This window comes from Gossypium raimondii, chromosome 5 (genome assembly GCF_025698545.1).
Source record: "Gossypium raimondii isolate GPD5lz chromosome 5, ASM2569854v1, whole genome shotgun sequence".
Lineage (NCBI taxonomy): Eukaryota > Viridiplantae > Streptophyta > Magnoliopsida > Malvales > Malvaceae > Gossypium > Gossypium raimondii.
Genome location: NC_068569.1, coordinates 7,324,933 through 7,343,180, shown reverse-complemented (window position 1 = coordinate 7,343,180; position 18,248 = coordinate 7,324,933). Strand labels below are relative to the sequence as shown.

Below are 18,248 nucleotides of genomic sequence, written 5' to 3'. Positions count from 1 at the left end.
AGCTTTGTTTCATGCCTTATTTCATATGGAACCTCAAAGTAGTTTTATTTCATTATATTCCATTTATATCTCAATTTTAATGTTATATTATCATTGACATGACATTAGAGATGTCAATTCTAATTTATCTTTTTTTATTTCTATATATGTATATGAAAAGTTTAAAAATCATCATATAATTACACTTTACGTACTATAATCCTATTAAAATGCAGATGATAGCCACAAATTTTAAAATTGAGTAAACCTTCGACCGGTTAAGCTAGGCCAAATTATTACGATCAAGCGAACGAGTCTGGTCTGCTTGTAAACCTCGTAATGCGTATAAATAAGTTGCAAGCATTGGTACTTGGAAGGCCAATCAGCCAGCCCCGATGGATATCTACATTTCTATAATTGCCACTATGTTTTCCGTCTTTGCTTTATGGAGCTTCACTGTCTCTCTCTTTGATGTTCTGTGGCTCAATGGAGAGAATCGTCGACTGAATCTCCGAAGGCAAGGGATCGAAGGTCCCTTACCCGTCTTCCTTTTGGGCAACGTTCCTGAAATGAAGCGGATGCTTTCCTCTGCGGAAAAACTGCAGGCGGAGGACCCCTTGTCCTCACATCATCGTTTGATGCTTCTGTTCCCTTATTTTATGCAGTGGACTAAACAATTCGGTACTAGACAACCTCAAACCTTCTTCATATTTTTCACAATGAATAAGAGGCAGGGGTTATTTGAACCCTATTTCTTCTACTATGCAATGAATTATCCGCTTAGTAAACAAGATTCTGGCATTTGAATCACACAGGTCAGTCGTTCTTGTTTGCACTTGGGAGGTCGCAGTTCATGTATGTAGCTGACACTTATCTCGTCAGAGAAATCAACTGTTTCACGTCGTTGGATACGGGGAAACCTGATTACCTACAAAAAGATCGAGGAGCTTTGCTGGGGAAGGGCCTTATCACCACAAATGGCTCAGTTTGGTACCATCAGAGAAAAACTATTGCCCCCTATCTTTTTATGGACAAGGTCAAGGTACATGTTAATTAAAGTTCAACGGTTTCGTTTCTTTTATTTTATTTTTTGTTTATACAAAGATATTATCCACTCATTGTATGTAGGATAGGGTAGAGCTAATCGTGGAGTCCGTTGGGGAATTGGTGAAATCATGGGGGAATCTAATTGAAGCTAATGGTGGAACTGCAGACATCAGAGTCGATGACTATGTAAGAAGATTCACTTCTTATGTCATTTCGAATGTGGTGTTCGGAGATGAGTGGCAAATGGGCATGGAAATATTTCCAAAATCTCTAGATCTCATCAATGCCATGAGCACACCCACAACACTTAGCGGCATCCCTTTCTACAGGTTTTTTTTTTTTTCCTGTATCAATTGGAATTTGAGTAATAAAATATCATTTCTAATGGGCAATCCGATTCATTATCCCCCAACATATTAGATATCTTCCCACTAAAAAGAATAGAGAGATTTGGAGGCTTCAGAAGGAGATTCATTCGAAGATTATGGAGATAGTAAAGAAGCACAATGAGACCGCTTCTAAAGACTTGTTGCAAGTGATGATTGAAGGTTCAAAAGGTGATATTGGGCCATCTATAACAGCTGATCAGTTCATAGTCGACAACTGCAAGGATGTCTGCATCCCTGCCTCCGAGATTACTGCAGTTTCCGCATTATGGGGTCTAATGTTATTGGCTTCACATCCCGAATGGCAAACCCGTATTCGTGGTGAGGTTTCAGAACTATGTAAGGGTGGGGTGCTGAGTTTCGATGTGCTTCACAAGATGAAAGCGGTACGTAATCATGCCTGTCAATTCCCATGAGAAATTCTGAATTCAAACCCAAAATTTCTCTCTTTTATTGCAGTTAAAAATGGTGGTTCTTGAGGTGCTACGGCTTTATCCAGCAACAGCATTTGTTTCGAGGCAAGCCTTGACAAATCTGAAATTGGGTGACGTTGAAATCCCAAAAGGGGTTAATATTTGGTTAGGGATGCTAGAACTGCACACCAACCCTAACTTCTGGGGAGCTGATTCAGAAAAGTTCAATCCCGAGAGGTTTGCTGATGGTATTTCAAAAGCATGCAAAAGTAATCAAGCTTACATTCCTTTCGGTTTAGGGGCTCGAGTGTGTCCTGGACAGAGTCTTGCTATGACTCAACTTCAGGTGTTGTTTGCAGTCATACTGTCCAACTTCAACCTCACCATGTCTCCAACCTATCGCCACTCCCCTCAATACGCTTTGCTGATTAAGCCTGAATTTGGTGTAAATCTCCTTATCCGAAAGATATGAGCACGCTCCTTGTTCCTATCAATGATGTTGACAATAAACTACACTGCCACAATTAGGAAAATAAAAAGAGGATTTTACTTCCTTTTTAAGAGATTCCATACTGTCATGAAACAATTTGCTTTCTTGAGCAAGACAGCAAATTTTAGGATTTTAACTCAAAAATTTTAATTAATTATAAAAATAATTCACTACTTTTTTTAGTATGTATTGAAATCACCTAAGAAGAATAGTAAAATCTAGTAGAGCAAAAAATATTGGCACTACCAACTGCTATGTCAACTAATCATTGGTTGTTAGAATAAAAAAATCAATCTTTTAGGTGGAATCAACTTATTTGGCGCTAACTGTATAAATACTAAAAAAATATCAATATTTTTAAATATTTCAAGGGCCTAAAAATAAATAATAGTGGTGGAGCCATAGAGAATGGGCGCCACCCATTTAATGTGTCAAAGTTTTTTTTTAAAGTGATTATTTTTTTAATTTAAAACTAAAATTAATATTTCATTTGGTGAAGTCATAAAGAATGGCGTCACCGTTATTAGAATTTTTTAATACAAAACAATGAGCTCATTGGTCCAACCTACCGCTCTCGGTACTCTCATCCCAAAAAGTGATAAAATATAAAACTAAATCATTTCTTTAAAAGAAGCACAAAAAATGAAGTAGCAACTAAAAGAATGAGAGAAACAAGTTATCTAAAGACTGTAACTAATTAAAGAAATTAAAAGAGATCTTAAAATTCGCTAATTCCAAATACATTAAAATTTGTGCAATGGCGTATCTAGAGGGGATGGTAGGGGCCCCGACCCCCTAAATTTGAAAAGTGATTATTTAGACCCTTTTAAAATTTTAAATTAGTAAAGATAAAATTACATTTTATTCCCTAAAAAAGATAAAAATTTGATTTAATCTTTTAAAAATTATAAAGATATAGGTTATTAAAATTTTAAATTTAATTTCGACCCTTTTATAAAAAAGGGTTTTTTTTTTTTTTGTTTTTGTTTTTGTTTCTTTAGAGGATTTGATTTTGTACTTGGGTCGAGGCTGTTTATTTGATTTTGTACTATCCATTTTATTTTTTACTTTTTACTTTTTGAGTTTTGTAGTATAGTTTGTGAGAATAGAGGAAGAAAAGGGTCAAAGAAGAAGAAGAAGCTTCCAAAGATTAAATCATTGCCAACTTAGGGCTCCTTTGGATCACCAGTTAAAGAGTAAAAAAAATTTGAACTGAAACGCAGCTCTATTTGGGGTGTTTGGGAAGCACACCAGTAAGCATTTTTCACCTCACTGTAACCCAAAATATTGGCTGGAGTTAAAAGCTTCAGTGGACTGATTTGGAAGTCCAAAAATAAGAGTAATTATTATTTTACCCCTCCAATTCTTCCTTTATTATTTATTTTATTTAAAACAGATAACATAAGTTTAAAATGTCATTATTTAATATGATTTAATTTACAATAAAATTATAATTTTTATTTATAAATTTAGTATAAATACAATTTAATTTATATTTTATTATTTGATTCAAATATAATCTGTAAAATATTTTGATATTTTATTATGAATATAATTTAAAATATTTTATTGTATATTTAAAATATTTTGATATTTTATTATGAATATAATCTGTAAAATATTTTGATATTTTTGAATTTTCTCTAGTTTTAATTTATTTTAATTATTTATTATTAAAATAAATATAATTGTAATTATTTGTAATTATTTATTAATTTTGTAATTGTTAAATAATTTTAAAACTTCTATTATATATCATTTTTAATCTAATGTCCTTAAAAGTCATTTTCTATTTTCACCTCACCGCTACAGCTGCGTTTGAATCGAAACACACACTCCACCGCTGTTTCTAATCTCACCGCTACAGTATCCAATCTCACCGCTACAGTACCTAATCTCACCGCCACCGCTGTTTTTAACCTCACCGGAACTAAACACACCGCCCATCCAAACCCACCCTTAGCCAACATAATTTTACTTTTAAATTTAAAAATTTTTTGATAGTGGTGGCGCCATTTACTATAGTTTCACCAAATAAAATATTAACTTTAATTTTAAATTATAAAAAAAAAACAATCACTTTAAAAAAAAAATTCTGACATATTAAAGTGGTGGTGCCATTTTCTATGGCTCCACCACTATTATTTATTTTTAGGCCTTTGAAATATTTAGAAATACTGATATTTATTCTAAGAGCTAATGATTGGTTGACATAACAAGTTGGTGGTGCCAATTTTTCTTTGGCTCCACCAGCTTTTGATATTTATTTCAGGTCATTTACATACATAATAAAAAAGGTGAATCATTTTTTGTAATTAATTAAAATTTTCGAGTTATTGTTGTAAGAAACCGAAAATTTCTAAATTTAAGTACTTTATCTTATCGATCTTATAATCATATCATTGAGTAACTTTCGAGCGAATAAAATATTATTATTATTATTATTATTATTATTATTATTATTATTATTATTAGGTATTACTTTGTTAATTTAAATAAGAATTTGAATTTTGTATATAAAAGATGTTAGTTAAAATGGTTTATTTGTTATTTAATAATGAATAAGAAGAGTTAAATTTATTTAAATAATTATCAAAGTTAAAAATTTCATTATTAATCTTTCAAAGTTATATTAGTATAATTTTAAATGTTAATGCAAATCTGTCATTTATATAAGCAACTTAATTGAAGCTCAATTACACATTTTAATTTTTAGTTGCTATTTACTATTATAATTTATCATCGAAAATTTTCATGATAATTAAATATTCTCACATTTATTATGTAAGTGAAAGAAAATATTTTATAATGAAATAGGTGGAGTGATACCAAATATATATTTTAATATTATTAAACATGTGTTTAATTTTTAAATTTTATTTATTTTATTTAAATATGATAAATAGATAGATATTTTTTTAAAAATGTATAAAATATTTAGACGATGATTTAGAAATTAAATTATTACGTCAAAAAAGGACATTAAATTATACGTAGAAAATTTTGGAGAGCATTGAGGAACTCAACTCAGTGTGACCAAGCCCATAAAATATCCACTACCAACCCATCCCATCTCTAGGCCTGACCGATCATCCAACGGCCACGGTAAAACCTACAAATCATGGTCTAAGAAATCCGATCTCCTCATTTACACTTTTAGAGACCACTAAAGCAAAGAGAGTAGGAGGGATAGTTGGAATTAGAAGAAGAGAACAGGAAAAGGACGATGAAGAGGTGGTTCGATCCATGGCCGGTTTTCTTCAAGAGAGAGTTCAACCGGACCTGGCCCTTCCTTGTTGGTTTCGCTGTAACTGGAACCATCATCACCAAGTTCTCACTCGGTCTCACTGGTAACTTCCCTTCCTTTCCTTTCCATCTCTACCATACGTTATTTTATACGCCCTTATATTCCTATAATCATACTGGTCGTCTTTTTTAATAAACGCTTCCCTTTGGTTGCAGAGGAAGATGCCAAGAACTCGCCTTTCGCTCAGAAGCACAAGAGGTAAAGAAACCCTAGATCGCGATTTCCTACTTTTCAGTTTTATTTTCTTTAAATTTGATTAAACGAAGGGTTAAATTATTCTTTGCTTCCTTGAAAGAGAACAGAGAGTCATGTTTAAACTGACATAATTTTGTTAACTACAATTTTTTTCATATTTGCCGTCATTTCTCTAAGAGAGTAATGTTTCAAGAAAGATTATCTTGTTTGCTGTTTGAGAATGCTCTATTGGTCAAATATATAAAAAAAATTTGGCTCTGAACTTCAATCAATCGAATGGGCAATGAGGTATCTGCACTAAATATAATGTGTAACTCTGTAATTGTAGCCGTTCTATTTTACCGTGATACATTCGACCCCAAAGGTCTAACACTGTGCACAACGTGTTAGCCTGTTAGGTTGAAGTTACATACTACACATTCACACATTTTTTTGGTATAAATACCAAATTGCATATTAGGTTATAGTTTAAGGGCCAAACATGAAATTAACTCGTTTCAGCATGATATATGTTTGTAAATATTGTCTCAGCAGGTGATAAGCTCTTATAATTTGAATAGTACTGCTGATGGATGACATTTCTATTTGTTTCGCTTGGCATGCAGGTGATCCCAATTGAATTCAAATGCTCATCTGGTTTGAGACTTTTAGTTGTTTCCATTCTTTTCGTTTTTCAATTAACTGCAAAAATAACATGGTACATCATCAGTTGTGAGTATTCTACTCTAGTTATGAATTGCTATTCTTGTATCGCCATTAAGGTTTTTTTGCCTTTGAATAATGTTAAAACACCTTTACGGTTAGTCTTCAGGCCTGGTATCCTTTGATATTGGATGATCATTTTGAGAATAATAATAAACATGAAAATTTATGCCACTGTTTGCCAATTTATTAGTCATGAACTTGTGATGGATGAGGATGCAGAGCTTGCGTATCTTTGTTCCTAGTTTTATGAGGCCGTCGACCTATACATTTTTTCAAGTTTTATACTTTTAATTTATTCCAACAGAGACATCCTATGGACTCATAGATGCTAGAGTTTTACATTTGGAACATACCATGTCCGAGACATAACAGCAACTGCGAGTTTGTGCCCCAAACCCCCAACTGTCAGTGGTTCACCGCTAAACAAAATGCAATGGTGGATAAGTGAACGGTTGTCTTGTTGGCAACAAAATGCAAGAACAATAACAAAGAGCAGATAATATGCTATCAATACCACAGCACATTAAGGCATGTTTGATAAGGTAGAAAGAAATTTGGAAATATAAAAAATTAGAGGAGAAATGTAGACCAATAAAAAGTAATTTTTATCCATGTGCTTGATAGAAAGATAGGACAATGGCAATTATTTATGTATTACAAGTAAAACCGAATTAAAATAAAGTCTTGCCCAGTCTTGTTATACTCTTAAGAAACTATAATAAAAACGTGAATATGATATTTGTATTAACGAAGTATATAGAGTAAAAAATAATAATATTAAAATATACTCTAAGCAAAATTTTTATAACCGGATCACTTGTCAAATCGATCAGATTATTGGTTTGATTAAAAAATCATTAACAAATTACAAAAAAAAAGTAAAAAATCGGTTTAATTGTTTTTTAATCTGGTTCGTATCGAGTTGCGAGTCAATTGTTTTGATGCATATCTCTGAATTAATACTTGGTCAATACGACCCTATTTAAACAATCATGACTCTTAAGTGTTTATACATTTTGTCCATTTGGGATTTAGTCTTACTTTTATTTTTAAAAATTTAATCTCTCTACTTTTTGGATTTAATCCCTTCATGCATAATATTTAAGTGAAAAATTAACGATGTTAACTATTTGATCTAATTAATAACATTATAACAGTATAGAGAACAAATTATGTTAGAAATTAAAGTATAAGGATTAAATTTTTAATTTAAGCAAATTAGAGGGACTAAAATAAAAATTAACCATTATTATAAAAAAAAAAAGGGACGGTGAGTGTGTGCCATGTTTCAGCGGTAGGCATGATATGTGGGGTTTTTTTTTAATAAAAAAATATTTAATATTATAAATTTTATTTAATTTTATAAAATTAGTCTAAATAATTAATATTGTTGGTGCAGTTGAAACAACTACATTCCTTTCAGTGTAGGGTATCGGACACAGAGAGAAGTTCAATCTCGAAAGATTTGCCAATAGTATTTCAAAAGCATGCAAAAATAATTAAACCTACATTCCTTTCAATTTAGGGGTTCGAGTGTGCCCTAAGCAGAAGCTTGCTATGACTGAACTTTTGGTGTTGTTTGCAATCATACCATCCAACTTCAGCCCTGCCATCGCTCCAAGCTACCGTCACTCGCCGCAATACGCATTGTTGATCCAGCTTGAATTTGGTGTAAATCTCCTACTACATCAATGGAATAAGTAAATTAATGGTACCTTAAAAATTTCCCCCGTCACTTATAATTTCATCGTTACTTTTCTTAATTCTTAAAAGAAATTGTAAAGTCAGTTTGGGCTGCGGAAACTTTTAATTTTCAATCATATAATTTATATAAAAGAGAATTAGTGTATAACTAAATAGCTTTACTCATTTGCATAAAATTTTATATAATTTATATTAATTAAAAGGAACACGTGTCAAAGTTCTAATCTTTATTGTAAAGTTGAAAAAGGAATCAACAGTAACATCTATCCTCGTATCAAGTTAATTTTACATAAAAAATTTGTGATATCTTGCCATGAGGCAAAAAATATTATAAATTCAAATCCAAATAATAAAATGTGTAAGTATTAATGTAACGTTATAATATATAAAAAATTGTAGTTGGGCTTACAAACAGTATCCAGTGTGATCAAGCCCATAAGATACTCACTCCTAAAGCCGACCGCATCTCGGATCTTCCAACGGCCACGATGAAACCATAAAGCCATTGATAGGAAATCCGATCTCCTCATTTGCAGCCACCACCAAAGCAAAGAGAAAATAGGGGTACAGTAAGAATCAGAAGAAGAGAAAGGGAAAGGAAGATGAAGAGGTGGTTTGATCCATGGCCGGTTTTCTTCAAGAGAGAGTTCAACCGGACCTGGCCCTTCCTTGTTGGTTTCGCTGTAACTGGAACCATCATCACCAAGTTCTCCCTGGGTCTCACTGGTAACTTCCTTTCCTTTCCATCTCTACTATACGTTATTTTATACGTTCTTGCAAACCTGTAAGGATACTGGTACTCTCTTTTTTCTTTTTTAATAAACGCTTCCCTTTGGTTGCAGAGGAAGATGGCAAGAACTCGCCTTTCGCTCAGAAGCACAAGAGGTAAAGAAACCCTAGATTGCGAGTTCTTATTTTTGTTTTGGTTTGCGACTGAGATCTGAGTGTCGTGTTCAAATTGACATAATTTTGCTAATTGCACTATTCTTCATATTTCCTGCCGTCTCTCCAAGAGAATATAGCTTCAACACCGAAGAAGCAAGGAGTTCATGTTCGACTTTTAATCATCTTAGTAAATTACATTCGACATCTATGTTATTGACGTCAGGACTATAGTAGCCTTTCAACTATTCATATGAAAAAGGGTCTTTTAAGAAACCCATCTTTGAATAGAATGGTGTTTCTCAAGGATTATAGTAGCATTGACGCCAGGGGCAAATATACATAATCTGTTTTACGTATATTCCTTGGAATGATAGATGTTTGCAAATAATGTCTTAGCAGGTCATGAGTGTTTTTATGCTCCGTAGGGGTATTATTTTTTCAACACAGTTAACTTTTAGCCACTCACATGATTTATTTTGAGTGAAGGGGAGGGAAATTATTTTTAAAGAGTTTTACTCTTCCTTCTAATTTCATGTTCAAATTTATAAGTAATCCTTATGTTATGACAAACTATTGTAATACTTATGTAACTAAGCTTATCCTTGTATCAGTACACTAGATAACCAAAAGAGTCATTAACATCAAAAGTTCTGCTGATGGATGACAGTTCTATTTGTGTCCTCTGGCATGCAGGTGATCAACTGATTTCAAATGCTCATCTGGTTTGAGGCTTTTGTTTGTTTTCATTCTTTTCTTTTTAATTTCAATGAACTATACAAATAACAATAAGAAATCATCAGTTCTGAGTTCTCGAGTTGTGAATTATGATTCTTGTGGTCTAGTTGTCTTCTCATGAATTTGCCCTTGAACAATTTAAAGCGCCTTTACAGTTTCCTTGTTCTTTTTTTCTTATCTTACCCCTTCGATGAAAACTGGAGAATTTCATTAAAGTCATTTGAGGTATTTAGGCCTTCGGTAATGCGCCTTCACAGTTGGTATTCAGGTCTGGTATAATTTGATATTGGGTTGTCATTTTTAGACTAATAAACATGACAATTCTAGCCGGTATTCACCAGTTATTAGTTATGAACTTGTGATGGTTTAGGATGCAGAGCTTGTCTATCAAGTTGTTAAAGTGCATCATTTCGCCCTATTTCCTATTTTATAAATTATTTTTATGATATTAAAACTTCCTTTGGATTGCACCTGGAATCGGTTTTACTTAGGCTCCCATTTTCAGCTTGAGGGGTAGAGGTCCAGGTAGCAACTGGATCTCCGGTGGCTTTTCAAAATTATCTTTTTCCCACAGTCCGTTCAAGAGAGAGGGTCGGTGTGGACTCAAGCTCACCCAAAACCTTCACCCCATAACAGCCAAACGAACAAGAAAAGAGAAGAATCCCAACTATGATCTGAAAGTATTAGTTTACCTCTAAAATGTAGAATTGAAATGAAATGGTTCTCAACTAAATACAAATATGAGCTTATTGTTGAAAAGGACTTGCCAGTACACAAATAAGTCGAAGAAAGTTTAATAGATAATCACCATTTTTTTTTATTGATAGCAGTAGCAAACAAAATTCATGGCATCAAGACCATCATCAATGTCCACTTTAAGGACCGAAAATTAAAATAGTTGCACAAAATTCCTACTCTCAATGGCTATGGTTTTTTTTTTTCCTTTGATATAGTAAAGACCAATAGGAGGCATTGGAGAACAAAGACCGAAGGCTGGATGTATTGTTCCCCGCAAGAAGTGAATCTCATCTCTATTAGTATAATCCACTAATAGGTTTGATCACTCTTTAGAGATTCCAAGCCTCAATCGGAAATCTTCCTCCATGAGCGGAAGACCATCCCGCAACTTGACTTTCGGCTCCCAACCTAGCAATTCTTTGGCCTTTGTGATGTCGGGTTTTCTCTGCCGTGGATCATCCGGAGTGTTCTCCACCATGTTTATCTCCACATCGGGTTTAATAAGCTGCAACGTACGTACAACATGAATCAGGAGACAAAAAAATTAGCGATTTTATGATGATCAAGAACATCATCTGGAAGAGGCTGATATGTCCAACTTAAAGATGGTCGCATCAACATTAAATTGAGCTTTCTTCGTCCATCTAAAGTGGTTTATATGGGATAAGAAAACAAGAGGAGAAGAAATATTGAACTCACCTCCTTAACAGTCTCAGCAAGCTCGACCATGGTAAATTCACCTGGGTTTCCAATATTGATTGGACCAGTGTGCTCCCCCTCCATGAGACGAATAAGACCATCAACCTATAAGTTTTTAACAAACTTTATACTTTATACTTTTATCTATTTTAATAGAGGCATATCCGACGGAATAAAGGATAGTAAAGAGTTTAACATCTGTAGCATACCATGTCGGAGACATAACAGAAACTGCGAGTTTGTGTTCCAGGTTTTTGAACCGTCAGTGGTTCACCGCTACAAAAGGCAAAAGAGATGTCAAATAAAAGAAAATACTAGTTCGATGAAAAAATAAGAAACAATTTTTTTTACCGAAGTGCTTGAGCTATGAAATTGCTGACAACACGTCCATCATCGATGTTCATGCGTGGGCCATACGTATTGAAGATTCTAGCAATCCGTATCTCTATGGCAAACAACAAAAGGACAATATCATGAATAAATGATTATAGGATAACATCGTACAAGCAAACCGAGAAAATTTTTACCTATTCCATGCTGTCTGTGATAATCAAACATTAGTGTCTCAGCCACACGCTTTCCTTCATCATAGCAGCTCCGAACCCCTACAACGCAAACGAAGCATTTAGTGCCAAAGTAATGTTGTCATAGAATTAAACATTCTGCCAAGCTTACTTTTCTGAGCACTGCATCTCCCAAGTCCAATTCAACATAACAGCAAATTCATTTTTAACGGTAAACAGGTTTGAAAATAAATTAAATATATTAATGGCAAGAATGTATCTTCAAGTGAAAATATTCTTTCATAATTACAAATGTTTCAATCAAAAGGGTTCTGATAAGATCAGTCAATTGAGGAAACTTACCGATTGGATTAACATTACCCCAGTATGTCTCGGGTTGTGGATGGATAAGGGGATCTCCGTATACTTCAGAAGTTGACGTGAGCAAGATCCTGTTCCACAAAATCCCAGTTGAGAAGAGTCAGTGTATAAAGGCACTAAATAAATTGATAAAGAACCACATTCCCTAACCTTGCTCCGACTCGCTTGGCAAGTCCCAGCATGTTTAGTGTGCCAATGACATTCGTCTTTATTGTCTGCGGAAATATATGGTAAAATTAAAGACACATTCACAAATATTTCAAAAAAACCGATGCAAAAACCCCAACACCGACCTTCACAGGATTGTATTTGTAGAAAATTGGAGAAGCAGGACAGGCAAGGTGGTAAATCTGATCAACCTCAACCAACAACGGCTGAGTAACATCTGCAAAGTAGAAAAGTCAGATTAAATAACCAGAATATATTTTATATCTGCCAATGGACAATCTCGTGTTGTCATTCATTGCATTAGATTAGAAGTGAAATCATGATTTGAAAAAGTTCATATTAGTGACATTCTCAAAATTTCTTTTCCAAGTATAGTCAGTCATGATCGCAAAAATCATCAGTTAAACCCATTCAGTTCAGTCCAATTCTAAGAGCAAGTGGTTAGAAACCATAAGTTACCGTGACGAATAAGCTCAAATCTAGGATGGCCAATCCACTTTCTAAGATTGTCCTTGGATCCGGTGAAGTAGTTATCAGCAACAATCACCTGAATACAGAACATACAAATCTTAGTACATGGGTTAAATATTCATATCAACTAACAGGGAAAATGAGCTTGATGTGAGTACAAAATCTACCAACCTCATTTTTCTCATTTTCCATCAATTTGTCAACTAAGTGAGAACCAATAAAACCAGCTCCTCCAGTAACCAGGATCCTCATGTTGGACTGTCATAAGCAGTGAAAAATAAACTGAATGTAAAAGAAGAAAAAAGCAAACTCTAACCAAACCGAACACCAAAATCTTTTATGTAATAAGTAGGGTAGCTTTTTTAGATCGAACAATCAGCGGTAAACTGGCAAATTGAACGAAATAAAGATTGTGAACGCAATTAAATAAACAAGATATTGCACGTTATTCACAAATCTAAGCTGAAAATTTAACAATAATAAAGGATCTAGAATCCTGGAGCTACCTGCTCAGGAGGGACAATATCAATATTGTGGAATTCATCTAGAAACTATTTTAAGATTGATTTCGAAAGATTGCATTGGTTTCAAAGAATAATTATTCTTATATTTATCTCAATTATGGCTTTTATTAGGAAAAGACAGAAAATTACACATCTAGCAATCAAGGAGCAAGAGAGATCATTCATCAGACATGGCTGGCAAGCATGTTTCTCTAACATTTTACTTTGAACCTTTACAAGATTAACCAATCACTGAACAGATTCACTACTAAATAAGAATGTTAACACACAATTAAACAGATTAGTGAGTCCAAATACAGAATTATCCATGACCAAAGAGTAATGTCACCGGGTATTCACATCCGTATTTGATCGCTGTATCAGCGGGACCATACATTGTTTGCCATACTTCACATTACTCTAAACAAACCATCTTCCTAAGCCATAAGCCAATAACCAATAACCAAAGGCCAAGTTCAAATCTAATGGTTTTTTTTTCACAGGTTATATAATTCACAATGAAAGAAACTACCCAGATGCGGAAAACATCACAATCACTCGCTATCAATTAGCAAAAAGAAAGAGAAAGATGCATAACATGTCAATGAATGCCGACATTTTAGTATTAAATAAAACGACAACAACAACAACAAAAAAAAAACCACCTGATAAAACTTAGAAAAGCGCAATGGAGATGGCAAAGGTGGTGGCTTTGAGGTTGTCTTTTGTTCCCCATTTGATGAATCTGTCGCCATTGCTCAGATCTCGCGTTTTAATTCAATAACCTACCAAACAAGAGCATCTAATTAAGGAAAAAAGAGACAAAAAGCAATTGGAAGATATAATTTTTTTTTCATGGATTTGAAGGGGAAAAAACGATAAGAGATTTGAAATAGAAGACCTGATTAAGAATTCGAGGCAATAATCAAACAGAGCTACTGAAGTGAGATTGATCTCTTACATACACAAAAACAGCCTTATTTATAGCCTAAAGAATGGTTCTATGATTCGAAACTTCATCCACCAAATAAATTTTCAAAAAAAGAAGAACTAAACAAATAAATTGTGCGATTGGAAAGCCTTCAAGATTACGAAAAGCGAAAGGTTTTAATGATAGATACTCGAAAACAATCATAAAAACACATATCACAGTCGCACACCAAACAGAACTAAACTCCCAGATTTTAATCATTTAATTTTCGATCTTAATTACCTTAAAGAAACTCGAATTAAGGGCAGGGGCTTCTTGATTTTTTGAGATTAGAGATTTCAGTGGTTAGGAAAAGGTTAATCAATAATTACTCTGCTTAGGTAAGTAAACTTAAGTGTGTTTAAGGGGCGTAATTAAGGGAGATTACTATAATTATAATTCTTTGTATAATTAATGGCGGATTCTTTGCGTTTGCGTTTTCAAGACAGAAATATGTTTTGTCTTTTTTCTTTTTTACGTGAGTTGTCTCTTGGAGGTTGTATATGCTTAGGTACGTCTCTGGTTGCTGCCACGTGTATGAAGTTAACGTGGAAACATCTAATTGGTTGATATTTACATCTTCTTTTTTGGGTCTTTTTCTTGATTCGAAGATTTGGCTCTCTAACTTTTTTTATTTACTCAAAAATCTTTGTTTACCTTACTTACATCTTGGATATTTCCCTTTCACCTCAATTTTTTGTTTTGTAGGAAACAAACAGAAACTACAATTAACACAGTCTTGCTACTCTTACATAACTCATATCATCAACAATGGTTGTATTTTTATTCCTTTATTATTTATGAAGTTAAATAAATTAACATAAAAGACTCGTTTAATAAATAAATAAAAATAAAATTTGTTCAATTCATTTAAATTTTGTTTAATAAATACTTTAAAATTAGTTTATTATTTTATTAATATATATTAATAAAATTATTTTGATTTATATGTTTTTATTTATAATATAATTATTAATATTTATATTTGACTACTTTATATCTAAGAAATAATATATATTTATTGTTTATTTTGTTATTTATTATTTATGAACGTATTTAAATAAAAATATGATCTAAAATCCGTTTGTTTAAGCTCAGTTTATTTACAATCTTAGTAATAGCTTAAGAATTTCATTGGAGGACTTGAATGCAATTGGGTACCTAAAAGGGGCCTTGTAGTCAATTTAGCCAGCACATCAGCAACAATATTACCCTCCCTATACACATAACAGATCTTTTACATTCCAATCCCTTTTAATCGGCAGCTGAATTTTGCGTTATCTTGTTGAACGAGTTCATCACCTCTTTACTCACCAATATCCCAAACTTGTTTAAGTCCTTCAAAAGCCCCCCACAACTCCGCCTCAAGGACCAATCACTTCCCCAAATTATAGCAGAAACCTAGTAACTAGTAACCTTGATCATCTCGTATTACCCCCCAGCAGCAGCTAATCAGCTATACCATCAAGACCTCGCACCGTGCCATCTGTATTTTATCTTGCACCAACCTTCAGGTGGAAATTGCCAACAAATGTCAACCTTGCTTAAGATCTTCTTGGATTCAACAACTGTTTCCTTACCATTACAACTTTGAATTCAGAACACAACCTTATACACCACTGTAGTACACCTCCTTTTTCCATAAAACTATGGTCAAAGAATTTCAGGAACCTACTTTTCCACAAACTCCAGCTTCAGAATCCAAAAGCAAACCCCAATCAGATTTAGCTGAGAAATAGTCAGGTGATTTAACGTTCCAGACGACCCAGTACCTCATAATGTCCTTGCTAAAAAATTCACTTAACTTATCCGGTTTAACTAAATTAACCCAGAGGCCTAATGCATAAGGGACATTTCCGCATGACATGATCTACATCCTCAGTACAACACAACAAAAGGGGGAATTAGAATTGTCAGTGAGCTTACGGCTATACCTTTCAAAATTGGTAAGGATTTTGCCCTTACATAAGATCCATAAGAAAGTCTTCACACGCTGTGGGCCTTGATACTTCCATATTGCACTCTACTCATCAGTATTCCTAACTCCAGTTTCGCTTTATAAGCAGATTTTGCCGTGGAACAGCGCTTCTCTTCCCACAGCCATCCTGGCCTGCCATCAATCTCTGCTTCAACTGGAGGTAGGGTGGCGGCAATTCACAAAATAAACATCCCTTGGCAGGAACTTTTCAAATTGACTCCAATCCCACGTGCCATCGTTTTTAACCATTCATGAGACAGGAACAAATTCATTCGGAATACCCACAGGATTTGGAACATAGCAAAGAAGGGGAAACTTAGCTTCAATCCATCTCAAAAATAGATTACAAATTGTTTCTTATGAAAAATAGTACAAGCAGTTTTTTTCTATTTTCATATATATATATATATATATATCATAATATCTAAAATTACCTATAATCCCTTACTGACCTATAAATACCCAACCAATAAATAAGAGAATAATATACTTCAAGATACTCGAACTTGCATTTTACTACATAGACAACAATACTCATAAAAAATAATTAACTAAATGTAAATAAAAACCAGGAAATTAGAGTTAGACTTGGATGACTGCCATTTGCCAGGTGAGAGTTGTTGAATCAGCTAAACTTGCATGCAGGCCACGTGTAACCAAATTGCTGCCCACGTGTGAAAACCTCGTATCAACTCAAAAAAGAAAGACACTAAATGAAAGCCAAAAAAAGAAAGTGAGTTTGACTATATATTTTCTAACATCTGGTAGAGAAATCAGCTGGAAAATAAATAGTGTTGTTTAGATCAAAAGAAGAGATTTTAAACAATGGCGTCTAATGTTAAGCCAGTGTTGGGTTACGCCATATTTTACGTTAAGGACGTAGCGAAATCCGTTGACTTCTACGCAAAAGCCTTTGGTTATAATGTTCGTCGCTTGGACGAGTCTCACAGGTGATTTTGGATATGCTCTCAAATGCATGTTAAATTTGGTTGTTTTATGAATGAAGTTTGTAATTGTGGGGGTTAAATTTACAGATGGGGAGAGCTGGAGAGTGGGCAGACCACCATTGCCTTTACCCCAAAGCACCAACACGAGACCGATGAACTAACCGGTGAAGTCCAGGTTCCAAAATCTGATGTCCACCGACCCCCAATGGAACTCTGCTTTATTTACTCCGACGTTGACGCTGCATTCAAGGTTGGTTTCCTCTTACTATAATTGAATTAATTCCATGTTAATCCCAAATAAAAGGATTACAATAGATGAGATTGTGAGTGTATATAAGCATTCATTACGTAGGAGTGGTTTAAAATTTTAAGTTTTGCTGTAAAAAATAAGTGAAAAGATTAAAATTTGAAGGTTCGTTTTAGACATCATATTCTAAACTAAAAAAATAAATTAATTTAAACAATATTCATTTTTACTGGGAAATAATATTTAAATTAGTTAGCATTATGATACATGATTTTTTTTAAACAGTTAATATAAATTATTTCAGAGTTTTAATTTGAAAATATAATCAATATTGTAGGTGTTAAAATTACATATAAGCATAACTTTTATAAATTCTTTTATTTGGTTTGTAGTTAAAATGCAATCTTTAAGAAGGTTAAAATCTTATCATTAAGATTTAACGGTGGTTGTGGTTGAACAGCGGGCAGTGGAGAACGGGGCGGTGGCGGTGAGGGAGCCAGAGGACAAGAAGGATTGGGGACAGAGGGTAGGATATGTGCGCGACATCGATGGCATGCTTGTCAGGATGGGAAGCTATGTTAAGTCACCAAAGGAAGATTGATTTCAACTCTTTTACATTAAAATAAAATAAACTTACTTTAGCATTCCCCAGCTTTATCCATGAATAAAGCCTAAAAAGTTAAAGAATAAATAATAATAATCAACTTCGATTTAGCATTGAATTATACAAAACCATTTCGTGGTTTTCTAGAAATAGGGGATTAGATATATTTTCCAGAAAAATCAAACTGCAAAAG

General features: G+C 33.6%; 5 protein-coding genes across 9 annotated transcripts; 4 read left to right on the top strand and 1 right to left on the bottom strand.

Moving 5' to 3' along the window:
• The first annotated feature begins 204 nt into the window (after window positions 1-204).
• On the top strand, window positions 205-2,520 carry LOC105771258 (cytochrome P450 714C2). The gene is made up of 5 exons (XM_012592676.2): window positions 205-660; window positions 795-1,021; window positions 1,108-1,355; window positions 1,447-1,798; window positions 1,872-2,520. Exons 1-5 carry the CDS (start codon window positions 375-377, stop codon window positions 2,295-2,297), a joined length of 1,539 nt encoding a protein of 512 aa, XP_012448130.1. The 5' UTR covers window positions 205-374; the 3' UTR covers window positions 2,298-2,520.
• Window positions 2,521-5,414: 2,894 nt separating this feature from the next.
• Window positions 5,415-6,693, top strand: LOC105769310 (ATP synthase small subunit 6, mitochondrial). Of its 2 annotated transcripts, XR_001125995.2 has the most exons (3): window positions 5,559-5,665; window positions 5,778-5,820; window positions 6,423-6,693. XR_001125995.2 is itself a non-coding variant. In XM_012589849.2 (2 exons), the coding sequence occupies exons 1-2, from the start codon at window positions 5,542-5,544 to the stop codon at window positions 5,822-5,824; spliced, it is 171 nt and encodes a 56-aa protein (XP_012445303.1). In that variant the 5' UTR covers window positions 5,415-5,541. The 2 variants fall into 2 exon arrangements, 1 of the variants encoding a protein (XP_012445303.1); XM_012589849.2 differs by lacking the exon at window positions 6,423-6,693 and having other exon boundaries at window positions 5,415-5,665; window positions 5,778-5,824.
• Window positions 6,694-8,699: 2,006 nt separating this feature from the next.
• On the top strand, window positions 8,700-10,003 carry LOC105769309 (ATP synthase small subunit 6, mitochondrial). Of its 3 annotated transcripts, none has more exons than XM_012589846.2 (3): window positions 8,700-8,952; window positions 9,069-9,111; window positions 9,240-9,681. In XM_012589846.2, exons 1-3 carry the CDS (start codon window positions 8,829-8,831, stop codon window positions 9,340-9,342), a joined length of 270 nt encoding a protein of 89 aa, XP_012445300.1. In that variant the 5' UTR covers window positions 8,700-8,828; the 3' UTR covers window positions 9,343-9,681. The 3 variants fall into 3 exon arrangements, 2 of the variants coding, with proteins under 2 accessions (XP_012445300.1, XP_012445301.1); XR_001125994.2 differs by lacking the exon at window positions 9,240-9,681 and adding an exon at window positions 9,805-10,003 and having other exon boundaries at window positions 8,846-8,952; XM_012589847.2 differs by lacking the exon at window positions 9,240-9,681 and having other exon boundaries at window positions 8,708-8,952; window positions 9,069-9,233.
• A 635-nt stretch (window positions 10,004-10,638) lies between these two features.
• Window positions 10,639-14,681, bottom strand: LOC105769308 (UDP-glucuronic acid decarboxylase 6). 2 transcript variants are annotated; one of them, XM_012589845.2, is made up of 12 exons: window positions 14,523-14,681; window positions 13,975-14,094; window positions 12,978-13,064; window positions 12,795-12,882; window positions 12,461-12,552; window positions 12,318-12,382; window positions 12,150-12,238; window positions 11,811-11,888; window positions 11,635-11,728; window positions 11,493-11,559; window positions 11,284-11,388; window positions 10,639-11,089 (listed from the first exon to the last, which is right to left on the bottom strand). In XM_012589845.2, exons 2-12 carry the CDS (start codon window positions 14,062-14,064, stop codon window positions 10,907-10,909), a joined length of 1,038 nt encoding a protein of 345 aa, XP_012445299.1. In that variant the 5' UTR covers window positions 14,065-14,094; window positions 14,523-14,681; the 3' UTR covers window positions 10,639-10,906. The 2 variants fall into 2 exon arrangements, with proteins under 2 accessions (XP_012445299.1, XP_012445298.1); XM_012589844.2 differs by lacking the exon at window positions 14,523-14,681 and adding an exon at window positions 14,211-14,440.
• A 2,331-nt stretch (window positions 14,682-17,012) lies between these two features.
• LOC105770714 (uncharacterized) lies at window positions 17,013-18,183 on the top strand. Its single transcript, XM_012592034.2, has 3 exons — window positions 17,013-17,207; window positions 17,292-17,454; window positions 17,912-18,183. Exons 1-3 carry the CDS (start codon window positions 17,083-17,085, stop codon window positions 18,050-18,052), a joined length of 429 nt encoding a protein of 142 aa, XP_012447488.1. The 5' UTR covers window positions 17,013-17,082; the 3' UTR covers window positions 18,053-18,183.
• Window positions 18,184-18,248: the final 65 nt, after the last annotated feature.